The sequence below is a fragment of the Oncorhynchus mykiss genome, chromosome 24 (genome assembly GCF_057628025.1).
Source record: "Oncorhynchus mykiss isolate SJ-2025 chromosome 24, ASM5762802v1, whole genome shotgun sequence".
In the NCBI taxonomy this organism is placed as follows: Eukaryota; Metazoa; Chordata; class Actinopteri; order Salmoniformes; family Salmonidae; genus Oncorhynchus; species Oncorhynchus mykiss.
This window is the reverse complement of record NC_143045.1, coordinates 11294646-11313001: the sequence shown is the minus strand read 5'-3', so window position 1 is coordinate 11313001 and position 18356 is coordinate 11294646. Positions and strand designations below refer to the sequence as shown.

Below are 18356 nucleotides of genomic sequence, written 5' to 3'. Positions count from 1 at the left end.
TTCCAAACAGTCCCTTTACAAGTCAAAATGTAGAATAAACTTAATTTGAACTTTACCTGTTGTCCACTGATTTCGTTCTGCTGGTAGAATTTGAGACAAAATATCCACAGGAAAGTATTATTAAATCGACTTCAAAACGTGGGTCTCTGTGTATGGCTATCACGATTTGTTTGCTCACCTAAGGGATGTGCACAAGATGGAAGTACATCCACGCAATGTATGCATACTAACCAAAGTCTTTCAGGTGTTTACAAGGTTTTGTGCATGTGCCAGGTGATAGAAAAGTCTCAACGGCAGTGCCGTTACTCTAAAAGGTCAGGTGAATAATACTGTCGTGTGGTTATTTTTTTCTCAGATTTTGACCCGAATAAGGACCAACCACACAGACAACCGGTAGAGTAAATCCAAATGCAATTGTATTCTACATTCTGACTTGTAAGGAAACTTTCAAGTTTTTGCAGTGCTTTAATTCAGACTGTGTTTGCAGAAAGCTTGCCCGACGACTCAAACGGAATTCTTAAACTACTCTATGTTCGCTACAGAAGAAACTAACTTCCGTGGGGCTAAGAACGTGGACAGGGAAAAATGAAGAAAGTGGAACATATTAAGAGTAAATATTGAGTGCTACAGAATAAAATGTAACATGACTAGTGAGGGTGAATTAACTGTGGTGGCAGGTGCGGTGAAGAACGCAGAGTTTGAGCCTCATTCAGATGGCGATAAAGATGTTTCTGCAGTCCAGAGGAACGCGCGCTCCGCACCACCTGGCGTTAAGTGTTGAGGAGGCTCAACTGAAGTTTAAGATTCCTGGTGTCTGTGACGCCCACTGTTTGGTGCAACGGAGACCCCCGGTGGAGAGGCTGGTGAAACAGAGATGACACTGTCTGTACTACTGAGTTTTGATGCAGAGTTTTTACCAGATAAAGGCAAGTCAGTTATACCATGAGAGCTTTTGACCCGAACCCATTACTGGTTTAGGTTTCAAGCTTATGGTCATGTGACAGTAGTGTGTAGGATGGATATTCCTAGATGTGAGAAGTGTGCAGGAGGGCATAAGACAAAAGATTGTGTAGTATCGGTGGAAAAGGTTGTGTGTGTGTGGAAACAGTAGGGGTACCCATGGTGCTGGAGATCAGAGGTGTCTGGTGAGAGAAAGGCAGGTTGAGGTTGCCAGGATCAGAGTAATGCTGAGGCACTAAAGAGAGTAGTAGAGGAAGATGATTCCACCCTTACGGAAAAAGATTGCTGTCAAAGTGCAGTATAATGGCAGTATCAAATCAAATTGTATTAGTCACAGATGCTTGGTTAGCAGATGTTATTGTCAGTGTAGCGAAATGCTTGTGCTTCCAGTTCAGACAGTGCAGCAATATCTAACAAGTAATATAAGAATTCCACAACAACTACCTAATACACACAAATCTAATTAAAGGGATGGAATAAGAATGTGTACATATAAATATATGGATGAGCAATGACCAACCAGCATAGGCAAGATGCAATAGATGGTATAAAATACAGTGTATACATAATGCAGTAATGCAAGTAATGAAAGGTATGTGAACATCATTATTAAAGTGGCATTAATAAAGTGACTAGTGATCCATTTGTTAGAGTGGCCAATGATTTCACGTCTGTATGTAGGCAGCAGCCTCTCTGTGTTAATGATGGCTGTTTAGCAGTCTGAAGGCCTTGTGATCGAAGCTGTTTTTCAATTTCTCTGTCCCAGATCAGCAGTACTGACCTCGCCTTCTGGATGGTAGTGGGTGAACAGGCAGTGGCTCGGGTGGTTGTTATCCTTGATGATCTTTTTGGCCTTCCTGTGACATCGGGTGCTGTAGGTGTCCTGGAGGGCAGGCGGTTTGCCCCTGGTGATGTGTTGTGCAGACCGCACCACCCTCTGGAGAGCCCTGCGGTTGTGCATTTGCGGTACCAGGCAGTGATACAGCCCGACAGGATGATCTCAATTGTGCATCTATAACTGCAGTATGCTGCAAATACTGCGTCCAAAAGAACACATTTTTTTTTAACTGCAGGGATTTTGTAGTATAACAGCAGTTCAACTGCAGGACACTGCAGTTATTCTGCAATTACTGTGTCCAAAATACTACAGTCGACTGCAGTTACTGCACTTTTACTGCAGTTTCAAAACAGCAATCTTTTTTGTAAGGGTGACGGATCCTAAGAGGATCCCTGTGAGTAGGTCGAGGTCAATAGAGAGTGATAGGAATAACGTCCTTTGGTAAGGTTGTTTTTTTGGCGTACATGGCCATGGTGGTCAACTGTACCGCAGAAATGGAATGTAAATCACAGAGGATAGATGTTGTGGTGGCAGCAGCAGAGAAGTACTTGGGTGTACAAGATTTTACTGCAGAAGAGTTACAAGGTGTTTTGAACGACAGTGTCCCATACTCCCAGGCTGCTGGCCAGGTGCAGGATTAGATAGGACCAAAGTAGTGGAATAGTGATGATAGTTGGTAGGATAATTTTTTTCATAAAGTGTAATGAATAGATACTACAGCATAGTAGGCTGATACACAGCCAATACAGTAGATGGCGGCATGCACCTAGAACATTTGTTTGCGGACCGCCATAATACCAAAAAAGAAGATAACGTCATCTTCCAGCGTCCGTTCATATCAGCGATAGCGGTACCCTACCTGAATTTGAAAAGGGGCATATTAATCCCATTACTGTTAAACTAGACAAATAAACCAGTTTGAGATGATAGACATGATTGAGAAGGAGGATTCTATCATTAGCGAGGAAGAAGCTGCTCAGTATGACCGGCAGATCCGACTATGGGGCCTGGATGCACAAAAAAGGTCGTTTTTGCTAACTTTTTTTGCTAGCTAGCTTGAATCCGATCTGTTCGTTCTGGGTTAAAATGGGGTCCCACAGCAAGAATGGATTGTAAAACACTCAAAATGTTGATGTTTACATAATTTATCAATCTGCACGAGGCATGCATATTTTGTCTTTATGGCTTTCTACTCGTTATTGTATGATGGCGCTACATAGCTAATTAAGGTTTTTGCCATCTGCTTCTGTTCCAGACTGCGGGGGTCTCGTGTGCTCCTGGTGGGGCTCAGGGGCCTGGGGGCTGAGGTGGCCAAAAATCTCATCCTGGCTGGAGTGAAGGGGCTGACCATGCTGGACCACGAACTGGTATAGGCCACAAACACAAAGGGAGGGGTTGTAACAGAGTTAGGTCAGAACAGATGTAACCTAAAGTAGCAGGTGTAAAATAAACACCTGAAACTAGATCCACTATATACTGGTCTTGAAGAGAAGGAAAAAAACTGTTGGTGGAGGTATTCATTTTCACTCTCCAACCAATCCAGTAAATGTGGAGGAGGAGTTCAGTTCAGTTGGAGTTTTGCCTTGTTAACGTCTAATAGCGGAAGTAGCGTCACAGGCTCTTACAGTTCTTGGGGACTCGGCAGAGGCTAGGTGAGAGGGAACCTTCCCAAGTAGGCTAACGGTTGGATAAACACTGAGAAAATTGCAGGACAGTAGAAATGAATGCTACAAATTGCTAACTATGTCTGTTCCCTTGCTTCCCAGGTGACGGAGGAGTCAAGCCGAGCCCAGTTCCTGATTCCAGTGAACAATCAGGGCCAGAATCGAGCCCAGGCCTCCCTGGAGCGTGCCCAGTACCTCAACCCCATGGTAGAGGTGAAGGCAGACACAGACAGGGTGGAGACCAAACCAGACGAATTCTTCCTACAATTTGAGGCAGTGAGTACGGTAGTGCAGGACCGGTCTATTATCAAGATTACTTTTGTGCATCATTTTTTTTTTTTTACCTTAAATGGCCTCTAGGTGTTGCATTTACACCATACTTCTTACCACATTTTTTGTCACATACACATACACATATTTAGCAGATGCTTGTGTTCCTAGCTCCAACAGTGCAGTAGTATCTTAACAATTCACAACAATACACAAATCTAAAAGTAAAATAATGGAATTAAAAATATATAAATATTAGGATGAGCAATTTCAGAGTGGCATTGATTAAATACAGTGGAATAGAATACAGTATATACATATGAGATGAGTAAAGCAGTATGTACACATTATTAAAGTGACTAGTGTTACATTATTAAAGTGGCCAGGGATTTTATGTATATAGGGGAGCAGTCTCTAAGGTGCAGGGTTGAGTAGCCGGGTGGTACCCTTGAGGTAGAAGATGTTTTTCAGTCTCTCGGTCCCAGCTTTGATGCACCTGTACTGACCTCGCCTTCTGGATGGTAGTGGTGGTTGATGTCCTTGATGATCTTTTTGGTACTTCTTGTGACGTCGGTTGCTGTAGGTGTCCTGGAGGGCAGGCAGTGTGCCCCCAGTGATGCGTTAGGCAGACCGTACCACACTCTGCAGCAGACCAATGCCAGTGTAGCACCTGTTTTGCGCATATGTTTTTTTTCTGCAGATAAATGAAGCCCTTTATCTGCATCCCCCAGACTCAGATGAACTCATGGACGTCATCAACTTTTATGTAACTGCATCCAATATGAAGGAAGTTCGAGGTAGTTTCATGAGCCAATGCTAACTAGCATTACCTCCTCCCTAGCATGCTAGCAGTTACCACAGACTACCAGTAATTGCGCTAATGCTATTTAGCAACTTCCTTCAAACATAAAAATGGTATCCACAAGTTCATCTGACTGGAAGTAGATAAAGGGCTTCATAATATGATGCATATAAATATAATGTATACACTGACAGAATTGACAGGTGCCAGTTGGAGAAAAGAATAGCATAAACATTAAAGACCCTCGAGTTTGGAGATAAATGCATTTATCTAACTTATGTCTGTACGGCTAACAAGTAGAAACTTAGCTTTCCTGTGGCGTTTGGTTCCAGACACACTGCAAAGGAAGCTGTCTGAAGTGCTCTGCTCTGAATCATGTAGTGGGGCGGGGGTTTGAAGAGACTCCTCATCAGATGCTCAGGGATTTTCAAAGCGCAAACGAGCCGCTTCCCTAGTCTGACTGTGGTGGAGAAACGGCGGAAGCGTCCCGGGGGGAGTGCTAATGGAAGTTCAGGAGGAGGAGGAGGCGGAGTGGGCTGTGCTGTAGACTGGTAGACTCTTTTATCTGCTAGCTACGGATCTGTCTTGTCTGTGTGGTGTAGCACTGGGAAACTGAAACTGGTTGAAATTTGCTGCAATACATGACAAGGGGCTGCTCTTTTTAGTCACTGTGTTTTGGACTGAGGGATTGATATGTCTGGATTATAACTTCGATCCTGAGAGAGTGTTTGCAGGTGTTTTTGTCTTATAGACATCATTTGAGGCAACAATTCACACCCACAACAAACAAACTCACTCTTGTTTACTTCACTCACCATACTGGTGTACTCTCCCAATTCTCACTCATGTACTCTCATTGAGTCAATCATAACCACTCATTCTCTGCATGTCTATCACTTCACTTCTCCCTTCACCTCCTACCAGACCAATTCTTTGTTGTTAGGTTCCATTGTACAGATAAGCTATATACCCCCCCCCTTTCCTCGCTTCCTTCTTTTCACTCCCTCCCTCTCTCCCTCATGTCTCAAACAATCCAGCTCAGTGTCCCTCTTCACAAAGCCCTTGCCGGAGGCCATCGGGAGGAGGCGCCCGAGCTGCACGCCTCCTTCAAAGGGAAGAGACAGTACGGCTGGCCAGGCTGTTAAAAAGCCCTGTCCCCTCCGGTCTGCCAGTGCCAGCAATCTCAGTTCCCACTGCCAATCCACTCTAATGAACTACACCAGCAGCAGTAGCCCAACATGTCCAGCCAGGGTCTCTCAGTGTTTGTTGCCAGTGCCACAACAGAGGGCTTGCCTTTTTGTAGCTGGCAACTAAAGCCAATAGGACTTCCATAGTAGTCTGTAAGGGTTCCCCTTCCCCCATAAGACCTCCTTCCTATCGAGTTAAGGTGTGGTTTAAGGAAGATTTCCGGTCCATTTTTCAATCATCAAGCATGCACCCAGCATTGATGATTAGTCTATCAATCTTCAAATCACATTTTATTGGTCACATACACATGGTTAGCAGATGTTATTGGTCACATACACATGTTTAGCAGATGTTATTGGTCACATACACATGGTTAGCAGATGTTATTGGTCACATACACATGGTTAGCAGATGTTATTGCGAGTGTAGTGAAATGCTTATTCTTCTAGATCTGACAGTGTAGCAGTAGCTAACAGGTAATATCAACAATTCCACCACAAAACCTAATATCTAACCAATTCCACAACAAAACCTAATATCTAACAAATTCCACAACAACACATAATGCACACAATCTAGTAAAGGAATGGGATAAAAATATAGGAGTATAAAATATATAGGTGAGCAGTGACAGAGCGGCTAAGATGCAATAGATAGTAAAGAATAGATAGTGAAGGAAACAGTATACAGCATATACATATGAGATATGTAAACATTTTTAAAGTGGCATTGTTAAAGTGCTAGTGGTGGCTGTTTAACTATCTGTTGACCTTGAGATTGAAAAACAGTTTCTATCTGTCTGTCCCAGCATTGATGCACCTGTACTGACTTTGCCTTCTGGATGGAAGCGGGGTGAACAGGTAGTGGCTCGGGTGGTTGTTGTCCTTGATGATCTTTTTGGCCTTCCTGTGATATCAGGTGTTGTCGGTGTCCTGGAGGGCAGCTAGTTTGCCCCCGGTGATGCATTGTGCAGACCGGAGAGACCTGCGGTTGTGGGCGGTGCAGTTGCCGTACCAGGCGGTGATACAGCCCGACAGGATGCTCTCAATTGTGCACCTGTAGAAGTTAGAGGGTTTTCGTTGACAAGCCACATCTTTTTCAGCCTCCTAAGGTTGAAGAGGCGCTGCTGTGCCGCCTTCACCACACTGTCTGTGTGCGTGGAGTATTTCAGTTTGTCGGTGATATGTACACAGAGGAACTTAAAACTTTCCAACTTCTCCACTGCTGTCCCGACAATGTGGATAGGGGGGGGGGTACTCCCTTTGCTGTTTCCTGAAGTCCACGATCATCTCTTTTTGTTTTGCTGTCATTGAGTGAGAGGTTATTTTCCTGACATCACAGTCCGAGGGTCCTCACCTCCTCCCTATAGGCTGTCGTTGTTGTTGGTAATCAAGCCTACCACTGTAGTGTCGTCTGCAAACTTGATGATTGAGTTGGAGGCGTGCATGGCCTAGCAGTCATGGGTGAACATGGAGTACAGGAGAGGGCTGAGAACTCACCCTTGTGGGGCCCCAGTGTTGAGGATCAGCGGAGTGAAGGTGTTGTTGCCAACCTTCACCACCTGGGGCGGCCCGTCAGGAAGTCCGGGGCCTAGTTGCACAGGGCGGGGTCGAGACCCAGGGTCTCAAGCTTAATGATGAGTTTGGAGGGTACTATGGTGTTGAATGATGAGCTGTAGTCAATGAACAGCATTCTTACATAGGTATTCCTCTTGTCCAGGTGGAATAGGGCAGTGTGATGGCGATTGCATCGTCTGTGGACCTATTGGGGCGGTAAGCAAATTGGACTGGGTCTAGGGTGACGGGTAGGGTGGAGGTGACGTGATCCTTGACTAGTCTCTCAAAGCACTTCATGACGACAGAAGTGAGTGCTACGGTGCGATAGTAATTTATTTCCGTTACTTTAGCTTTCCTGGGAACAGGAACAATGGTGGCCATCTTGAAGTATGTGGGGACAGCAGACTGGGATAGGGATTGATTGAATATGTCCATAAACACACCAGCCAGATGGTCTGCACATGTTCTGAGGATGCGCCTAGGCATGCCGTCTGGGCTGGCAGCCTTGCGAGGGTGAACACGTTTAAATGTTTTACTCATGTCGTCCAAGGAGGAGGAGAGCCCACAGTCTTTGATAGCGGGCCGTGTCGGTGGCACTGTATTGTCCTCAAAGCGCAAAGAAGTTGTTTAATTTGTCTGGGAGCAAGACATCGATATCCGCGACGGGGCTGATTTTCTTTTTGTAATCCGTGATTGTCTGTAGACCCTCGTGTTTGAGCCGTTGAATTGCGACTCCACTTTGTTTCTGTACTGACGCTTTGCTTGTTTGATTGCCTTTACGGAGGGAATAACTACACTGTTTGTATTCGGCTATAGTTCCAGTCACCTTGCCATGATTTAAATACGGTGGTATGTGCTTTCAGTTTTGCACGAATGCTTCCATCAATCCACGGTTTCTGGTTAGGGAAGGTTTTAATAGTTACAACATCTCCTATACACTTCCTTTAAACTCGCTCACCGAGTTAGCATATACGTCAATGTTATTGTCTGAGGCTACCCTGAACATATCCCAGTCCACGTGATCGAAGCAATCTTGAAGCGTGGAATCCGATTGGTCAGACCAGCATCGGATAGACCTAAACACAGGTGCTTCCTGTTTTAGTTTCTGCCTATAGGAGGGGAGCAACAAGATGGAGTCATGGTCAGATTTACCAAAAGGAGGGCGAAGGAGGGCCTTGTATGCATCGCAGAAGTTAGAGTAGCAGTGGTTGAGTGTGTTACTCGCTTGTGTACTACAATCGATATGCTGATAGAATTTAGATAGCCTTGTTCTCAGATTAGCTTTGTTAATCCCCAGCTACAATAAATGCAGGCTCAGGATATATGGTTTCCAGTTTGCATCAAGTCCAGTGCAGTTCCTTGATGACCGTCTTGGTATCCTCATGCGGGGGATATACACTGCTGTGACGTTAACCAAGGAGAGTTCTCTTGGGAGATAATACGGTCGGCATTTGATTGTGAGGAATTCTAGGTCAGGTGAACAAAAGGACTTGAGTTCTTGTATGTTGTTACAATTACACCATGAGTTGTTAATCATGAAACACACACCCCCGCCCTTCATCTTACTAGAGAGATGTTTGTGCCTGTCGGCGCGATGCACTGAAAATCCCGTTGGCTGTACGGACTCCGACAGCATGTCCCCAGCTAGCCATGTCTCTGTGAAACAGAGTATGTTACAATCCTGGATATCTCTTTGGAAAGCAACTCTTGCCCTAATTTCATCGACTTTGTTAACTAGGGACTGGACATTAGTGAGTAATATACTCTGAAGCGGTGGGTGGTGTGCGCGCATCCGAAGCCTCACTAGAAGACCGCTCCGGCACCCTCTCCTCCGATGGTGTTGTTTTGGGTCGGCCTCTAGAATCAGTTCAAATGCCCTGGGAGGTGCAGACAAAGGATCCGCTTTGGGAAAGTCGTATTCCTGGTCATTGTGCTGGTAAGTTGACGTCTCTCTGATATCTAATAGTTCCTACCGGCTGTATGTAATAACACTTAAGGTTTTCTGGGCTTACAATGTAATAAATAATACATAAAAAAAAAAATACTGCATAGTTTCCGAAGTACTTGAAGCGAAGTTGCCATCTCTATCAGCGCCATCTTGCGTTAGATGAGGGCATTAGCTGAGGGCACAGCAATTTAAAACAACTTCAAACATACAGTCACACATCATTTAAGCTGCCCTTGAAAAAACACTGCCGCGTGTAGTCAACTCAATCCTGGCACTTCCCAACATTGTGGTACTTTGTGTTCTGGGAGGGAACAGCATGTACCACTCACCCATGTCAGCGATGCCACAGACAGATGCCCGTCAGCTGCCAGACAGCCCCTTATCTCTAGCCAAGTGTGGAGTGTGCTGGGTTTGGTCTGAAGGATAAGATGGACCCAGCCCAAGGGTCAGTTGTTTATTAATGCCCATTTCCCCCCACCCTGTTCAGATAAAACAAACTGGCCAAAACAAACTAGTTGATTCTTTGACTGAATAACAGATTTAGTTTACTTGAACATGTTTTGTGTTAGAAGGACAGGGTGTCTGTTGTAGAAGCTGGTGGGTGTGTTGTTCAAGGGGGTTAACTAAAGGAGTAGGTTGTTTAAGAATGGCTATGGTGGAATCTATCCAAAAGGTGTGTATGTGTGCGTGTAAATGCAGAGTTAGGCCTACTTGCTCATCATCAAGTAATTTGTCATCACATTCCCTGCAAGGTCTCTCAATGAACATGTACACTGTATAATTGGAATTGGAAAGCAGCCACGGTCATCCCCCTCTTCAAAGGGGAGACACTCTAGACCAAACTGCTACAAACCTATATCTATCCTACCCTGCCTTTCTAAGGTCTTCGAAAGCCAAGTTAACAAACAGATCACCGACCATTTCCCATCGTACCTTCTCTGCTATGCAATCTGGTTTCAGAGCTGGTCATGGGTGCACCTCAGCCACACTCAAGGTCCTAAATGATATCATAACTGCCATCGATAAAAGACAATACTGTGCAGCCGTATTCATCGACCTCAGATTTCAGTGTGTCAAATCGGGAGGGCCTGTTGTCCGGACCTCTGGCAGTCTCTATGGGGGTGCTACAGGGTTCGATTCTCGGGCCAACTCTTCTCTGTATACATCAATGATGTCGCTCTTGTGTCTGGTGATTCTCTGATCCACCTCTACGCAGATGACACCATTCTTTATACTTCTGGCCCTTCTTTGGACACTGTGCTAACAAACCTCCAGACGAGCTTCAATGCCATACAACTTTCCTTCCGTGGCCTCCAACTGCTCTTAAATGCAAGTAAAACTAAATGCATGCTCTTCAACCGATCGCTGCCCGCACCTGCCCGCCCGCCCGTCCAGCATCACTACTCTGGATGGTTCTGACCTAGAATATGTGGACAACTACAAATACCTAGGTGTCTGGTTAGACTGTAAACTCTCCATCCAGACTCATATTTTAGCATCTCCAATCCAAAATTAAATCTATAATCGGCTTCCTATTTCGCAACAAAGCATCCTGCACTCATGCTGCCAAACAGACTATCCTACCGATCCTTGACTTTGGTGATGTCATTTACAAAATAGCCTCCCAACACTCTACTCAACAAATTGGATGCAGTCTATCACAGTGCCATCCGTTTTGTCACCAAAGCCCTATATACTACCCACCACTGCGACCTGTACACTCTCGTTGGTTGGCCCTCGCTTCATACTCGTCGCCAAACCCACTGGCTCCAGGTCATTTACAAGTCTTGCTAGGTAAAGCTCCCCCCCCTTATTTCAGTTCTCTGGTCACCATAGCAGCACCCAGCACGTGCTCCAGCAGGTTTATTTCACTGATCACCCCCAAAGCCAATTTCTCTTTTGGCTGTTTTTCCTTCCAGTTCTCTGCTGCTAATGACTGGAACGAACTGCAAAAATCGCTGAAGCTGGAGACTCTTATCTCCTTCACTAACTTAATGCACCAGCTGTCAGAGCAGCTCACAGATCATTGCACCTGTACATAGCCCATCTGTAAATAGCCCATCCAACTACCTCATCCCCATACTGTATTTATTTATTTATTTTGCTCCTTTGCACCCCAGTATCTCTACTTGCACATTCATCTTCTGCACATCTGTCACTCCAGTGTTTAATTGCTATATCGTAATTACTTCGCCTCTATGGCCTATTTTATTGCCTTACCTCTCTTGTCTTACCTCATTTGCACACACTGTATATATACTTTTTTCACAACTGTATTATTGACTGTATGTTTGTTTTACTCCATGTGTAACTGTGTTGTTGTATGTGTCGAACTGCTTTGCTTTATCTTGGCCAGGTCGCAGTTGTAAATGAGAACTTGTTCTCAACTAGCCTACCTGGTTAAATAAATGTGAAATAAATTAAAACAAATTTGTGGACACCCCTTCAAATTAGTGGATGCAGCTATTTCAGCCACACTTGTTGCTGACTGGTATATCAAATTGAGCACACAACTATGCAATCTCTATAGACCAACTTTAGCAGTAGAATGGCCTTACTGAAGAGCTCAGTGACTTTCAACGTTGGACCATCATAGGATGCCACCTTTCCAACAAGTCAGTTCGTCAAATTTCTGCCCTGCTAGAATTGCCCCGGTCAACTGTAAGTGCTGTTATTGTGAAGTGGAAAGGTCTAGGAGCAACAATGGCTCAGCCGTAAAGTGGCACACAAGCTCACAGAATGTGACCGCTGAAGCGCATAGCGCGTAAAAATCGTCTTTCCTCAGCTGCAACACTCTACCAAGTTCCAAACTGCCTCTGGAAGCAATGTTAGCACAATAACTGTTATTGAGAGCTTCATGAAGTGGGTTTCCATGGCCGAGCAGACACATACAAGCCTAAGATCACCATGTGCAATGCCAAGCGTCAGCTGGAGTGGTGTAAAACTCGCCGCCATTGGACTTTGGAGCAGTGGAAATGCGTTCTCTGGAGTGATGAATCGCTGACTAATCCGGGTTTGGCAGATGCCAGGAGAACGCTACCTGCCCCAATGCATAGTACCTACTGTAAAGTTTGGTGGAGAAGGAATAATGATCTAGGGCTTTTTTTCATGGTTCTGGCTATGCCCCTTAGTTCCAGTGAAGGGTATTCTTAACCGTACAGCAGACAATGACATTCTAGTCGATCCTGTGTTTCCAATTTTTTGGGCAACAGTTTGGGGAAGGCCCTTTCCTGTTTCAGCATGACAATGCCCCCTTGCACAAAGCGAGGTCCATACAGAAATGGTTTGTTGAGATTGGTGTGGAAGAACTTGATTGGCCTGCACAGACCCCTGACCCCATCAAACACCTTTTGGGATGAATTGAAATCTGAATGTGAGCCAGGCCTAATCGCCCAATATCAGTGCCTGACCTGAATAATGCTCTTGTGGCTGGAGTCCCCACAGCAATATTCCAGCATCTAGTAGAAAGCCTTCCAAGAAGAGTGGAGGCTGTTATAACAGCAAAGGGGGGACCAACTCCATATTAATGATTTTGGAATGAGATGTTTGACGAGCAGGTGTCCACATACTTTTGGTCATGTAGTGTAGATAGCACCATGGGAGTTGGAGTTTTAGCTGCTCTCTCTGACTTTGTCCTGCCCTCCCTTGTTCCTCTCAGGTGTGTCTGACCGGCTGCTCCAGAGATCTGATGGTACGCGTGGACCAACTCTGTTTCGAGCACAACATCAAGGTCTTCTGTGGCGACGTCTTCGGTTACCACGGATACATGTTCTCCGACCTTGGCCAGGAGCACAACTATGTTGAGTGAGTGTTGTGTGTGTGTGATTTTCGTGTGTCTAATTTACTTGTCTTGATTATTCACCAGTTATACTTATGCTCATCTGTCCCTTGTTTTGATGCCCCCGTCTAGGGAGAAGCCCAAAGTAGTCAAGCCCAAAACAGAGGAGTCCAATGATGGACCCGAGGCCAAAAAAACAAAGATTGACTCAAATGAGACCACCATGATCAAAAAGGTGAGCATTGTATAATAATATCTCAATTAGCGTTATCCTCCTCCACATCTAATGACGTCATGTTCCTTGGCGCTCTCTCTGTCCCAACTGAACAGACGGCCTGCTTCTGCTCCTTGAAACTGGCTCTGGAAGTGGATTGGACCAATGAGAAGGCCAAGAGCAGCCTGAAGCACACCCCCGTGGACTACTTCCTGCTACACGGTACCTGCTCCTTCCACAAAGCCATTGGATATAAATATCTATCTGATAAAAGGGAGTTAGATCACTAACTGGCTGCCATCGCGTCTTTTTTCTTCTGCCATACATAACCGTGAAGCTATAGATTGATGCCCTCTACACGTGAGTGCCTGCAGCTCCAATGATATCGCCCACCACCATACCCCCCCCCCCCCCCCCCTTCCTGTTTTGGTTGTTGTAGCATTGCACCCTGTTCCTTCTAGTCTGATTTGGTCCCTTAATAGCCTTCACCTGGTTTCATAGACCTTCTTAACATGGCTCTGTTTCCATCACAGGCTCTCCATGGCCAGTCGTGTGTGACTTTAGAACAGAGAAACAAACAGCTAGCCACCACCCACAACACTTCATCCGCAAGGCTGCGTACTCTAGCCCCTGTTGTTAGCTAATATTAAAATAACAGCCGGAAAGGAAAGAAGCTGTTCATTTGTTTGTTTTTGTCGTTTTCAGGAGGTGTCTTATAGCATTTGGGTTTCTATAATTATGTCTAGACGTAGTGGTATCTCTCGACCGAGCTGCTCTTGAGGAAGTGGTGCTTCCTCTGTTACAGCTCCTCTGTGTGTCAGGGGTTGGGGGTTAGCTTACTGTATGCAACCATAACACCTCTGGAGGAATGGAAGGCAGCACAGGCGTGGGGGCACAGGACTGTTTTCCCTCAACTTTGATTTAGTCAATGTAATTTGAATGTGTTGTTTTTGGTTCATCCGTTTGAATCTAATCAAGAATGTTCCAGACTACTCTCTTAAGACAATGTTTACTTTGCACAGATATCTTTGTACACTTACAGGTTGAGATAATTCAATGGGTGAGAGAATAGTTAGTTGAGGGTGATGATGGTGATTTATGCATTTCTTTTATTTATTTATTTTGCGAGCGTGCGTGCGAGGTGTCAATTCTACTGGAAATAGCCGTGGGCGGACTGGGCTCCATGATGTGTTTGATGGACAGCTAAAGAGAGGAAGTTATGACACCTGTTTTAACACTGAGGGGGCGAGTAGAGCTGCCAGGCTTAAAGGGGGGGTTTAGAACCTAAAACGTCTCCGTTGCAACGGTGCGTCCATCTCTCCCCTTTTTAATTATTTCCCTTTTAGTAATATTCCGACTCTAAACCACATCCTGCTCATATTGACACATCTGCCCACGGTCTCACACAGGATGGGTGTAGTACTAGTGGCGCGTGCTGACAGGATAAGGACAGGAGTCATAGATGTCTGATCACAGCCTTGTCAAACGGATCAAAAACTGCTCTTCATTCAAAGCCATTATCAGATGAAGAGGTTTGTTGGCGCAACACTTGTGGTGCGTTGATTGCCACTGTCAATCGTCTGTGGTACAACACAGATAAAGATCTGATTGCACACTGTTTCCACAAGATGATCAGTATGTAATTGGAAGCGTTTCCATTTTTTTGTACTTAAAAAAAAAGAACAAATTGCCAGCCAGTGTCATTCCAGCAAGTGATAGAATCACAACTCCACCAATATTTCCTTAGTAACATATTCTGTTTCGTATGGAAACGCAGCTCAGTATATGAAGCAATGTAACCCATAAAATCAGAGCTTCCTCTGTGTGTCTTCTATGGTTTCCAGCACTTCTCCACCACTCAATCTATTGTTTTCTCTCCGTTTGTTCCTCTCTTCTTTCCCACAGTACTGCTGAAGTTCCGTACAGACAAAGGTCGCGACCCCCACCCAGAAAGCTTTGAGGCAGATGCCATGCTCCTGAGACAGATCCGGGATGATGTCCTGGAGGCCATGGGACTGAGTAGCGACCTGCTACCTCACGACTTCGTCAGGTGCCCGGCTCAATTCCACCCAGATTTCACCACATGGTGCATCACTCGACAGCCACATATTAAGCTGGACTGTTAGTATTACAGTGCATTCGGAAAGTATTCAGACCCCTTGACTTTTTCCACATTAAGTTACGTTACAGCCTTATTCTAAAATGGAAAATCAATCTACACACAATACCCCATAATGACAAAGCAAAAACCTTAAATATAACATTTACATATGTATTCAGACCATTTACTCAGTACTTTGTTAAAGTACCTTTGGCAGTGATTTCAGCCTGGAGTCTTCTTGGGTATGATGCTACAAGCTTGGCACACCTGTATTTGGGGAGTTTCCCCTATTCTTCTCTGCAGATCCTCTCAAGTTCTGTCAAGGTTGGCTGGGGATCGTTGCTGCACAGTTATTTTTGGGTCTCTAGAGATGTTCGATCGGGTTCAAGTCCGGGCTCTCACTCAAGGACATTCAGTGACTTATCCCAAAGCCACTCCTGCGTGGTCTTGGCTGTGTGCTTAGGGTTGTTGTCCTCTTAGAAGGTGAACCTTCACCCCAGTCTGAGGACCTGAGCGCTCTGGAGCAGATTTTCATCAAGGATCTCTTTGTACTTTGCTCTGTTCATCTTGCCCTTGATCCTGACTAGTCTCCCAGTCCCTGCTGCTGAAAAACATCCCCACAGCATGATGCTGCCACCACCATGCTTCACCTTAGGGATGGTGCAAGGTTTCTTCCAGACGTGATACATGGCATTCAGGCCAAAGAGTTCAATCTTGGTTTCATCAGACCAGAGAATCTTGTTTCTCAAGGTCTGAGTCCTTTAGGTGCCTTTTGGAAAACTCCAAGCAGGTTGTCATGTGCCTTTTACTGAGGAGTGGCTTCCGTCTGGCCACTCTACCATAAAGGCCTGATTTGGTGGAGTGCTACAGAGAGGGTTGTCCTTCTGGAAGGTTCTCTCATCTCCACAGAAGAACTCTCGAGACAGAGCTCGAGAGTTGACTATCGGGTGACCATCAGGCTCTTGGTCACCTCCCTGACCAAGGCCCTTCTCCCCCGATTGCTCAGTTTGGCCGGGCGGGCAGCTCCAGGAAGAGTCTTGGTGGTTCCAAACTTTTTCCATTTAAGAATGATGGCGGCCACTCTGTTCTTGGGGACCTTCAATGCTGCAGAAATGTTTTGGTACCCTTCCCCAGATCTGTACCTCAACACAATCCTGTCTCAGAGCTCTATGGACAATTCCTTTGACCTCATGGCTTGGTTTTTGCTCTGACATGCACTGTCAACTGTGGGACCTTATATAGACAGGTGTGTGCCTTTCCAAATCATGTCCAATCAATTAAATGTACCACAGGTGGACTCCAATCAAGTTGTAGAAACATCTCAAGGATGATCAATGGAAACAGGATGCACCTGAGCTCAATTTCGAGTCTCATAGCAAAGGGTCTGAATACTTAAAGTAAGTTTTTTTTAATTTTTTTTATTTTAATTTTTTAAATAAATTGTTTTCTCTATTTCATTATGGGGTATTGTGTGTAGTTTGATGAGGGGAGAAAAACATTTATTCCATTTCAGAATAAGGCTGTAACGTAACAAAATGTGGAAGAAGTCAAGGGGTCTGAGTACTTTCCGATGGCACTGTAGGTTTGTAGGGGTTTTGCCAGTGATGGTAGTTATTAGATGTATCAAAGATCATCTGTAACTGGCTGCTCCATTCTGAGCTATTTCAGTTTTTCCAGAGGTAAGACGATTGTTAATTCATCCTACTGAACTGGAGAGTTTGTTTCTGTTGTTGACACTCACGTTGTTGTTTTGGGTTGTCATCAGCTACTGCTTCTCTGAGATGGCCCCTGTGTGTGCTGTGGTGGGAGGAGTGCTGGGACAGGAGGTTGTCAAGGTTGGTTGTCAGCTAGTTTTTTTTTGTATTATTGACTTTTCATTCGTTTCTGTGACTTTAAATCATTCTTACTTTACTGTCCATCCTGGCTCTAAACTAGTGTCAACCACCACACATCACAGACTGTCTGCACCACAGTTACTGCTGTGCAGCTTTCACTGGGGAGAAAGATGGCATGTTATATTTTGGGGAGGTAGAAAGCGAAACACTTGACAGCAGGCTGCTCCACTTGATTCTGGGTCCAATCCAAAAATATCCACTGATATGTTTCAGTCCTGTGGGGCTTTTGGGGAGATTGAGGCAGATGGTGTGGCTGTTTTGGATATGACCTGAGTATTGGAGAATAAGGGAAGTGTCACAGTCCAACCTATGTTTGAGAGTTGAGGGAACCAGGTGAGAAGAGGTAATGTCAGTCAGTACAGACGACAACCCTCTCAGCAGGATGATGTCACTGCGCCAGGCTTGTCTGTCTCCACGATATGATGTAATGATGAAACCGGATGAAACGGCCTGCAACCGGCCCGACGTCTCACTGGGTGAAGTCAAGCGATCGCACAACGGACAGTGCACCCGACGCTCACGCAATGGAGCGGACACTAGAGGACACCACGTGTATGGAAAGCTGGTGAAGCTCCCAGAGCAAAGCTATCCTTACCTATGGTTGGCTTAGTTTGAGAGATGGTCAGGTTGTGAGTGTGTGTTGTTGGCTGGTATTAGCGTCTTGTTTGTTTGTTTGTTTGTTTCTACAGGCTCTTTCCCAGAGAGACGCACCGCACAAGAACTTCTTCTTCTTTGACGGTATGAAGGGAAGCGGGGTGGTGGACTACTTTGGCCCAAAGTGATTGACCATATTCCCACCAGAGGAGGGAGAGGTGTGTGCATGGCACATTAAGGCCTACACTCACATGCACAATACGTTTGGTCATTCTTTTTTCCAGTCAGACCATTTATCAATGTGTAAGCGTTCACCTCCAGCTGAACGTTCAACGAGTGTTTCGACAGGCGAGAAGGATTTGTCGTTATACATGTTCTCCTTCTACTATACCTACGCGCGCGCGCACACACACACACAACACAGACGTTTTTTTTCAGCACGCCTTCTGGAAGTTCTCTTTTCTTGTTTGCTATTGTCAGACTGTCCGTTTTACGTTTCTAGCACAGAGGTATTTTTACATTTTGTAATAAAACTATTGTGAACAAAA

The 18356-nt window shown here is 45.2% G+C and overlaps 1 protein-coding gene across 6 annotated transcripts in view; it reads left to right on the top strand.

Annotated features, from left to right (window-relative positions):
- LOC110503717 (SUMO-activating enzyme subunit 1) overlaps positions 1–18356 on the top strand; it is a 22692-nt gene extending 4336 nt beyond the window's left edge. The window contains exons 2-10 of one of the 6 annotated variants that reach the window (XM_090218258.1): positions 356–393; positions 3054–3165; positions 3565–3738; positions 12885–13030; positions 13137–13239; positions 13335–13440; positions 15124–15268; positions 17085–17154; positions 17904–18356. In XM_090218258.1, coding sequence (XP_090074384.1) covers positions 3148–3165; positions 3565–3738; positions 12885–13030; positions 13137–13239; positions 13335–13440; positions 15124–15268; positions 17085–17154; positions 17904–17996 — 855 coding nt within the window. In that variant the 5' untranslated portion in view covers positions 356–393; positions 3054–3147 and the 3' untranslated portion in view covers positions 17997–18356. Of the gene's footprint in view, positions 1–355; positions 394–1726; positions 2823–3053; positions 3451–3564; positions 3739–12884; positions 13031–13136; positions 13240–13334; positions 13441–15123; positions 15269–17084; positions 17155–17903 lie in introns of those variants that run through there. The other 5 variants (XM_090218260.1, XM_021582196.3, XM_090218259.1 and 2 more) reach the window with 5 other exon arrangements.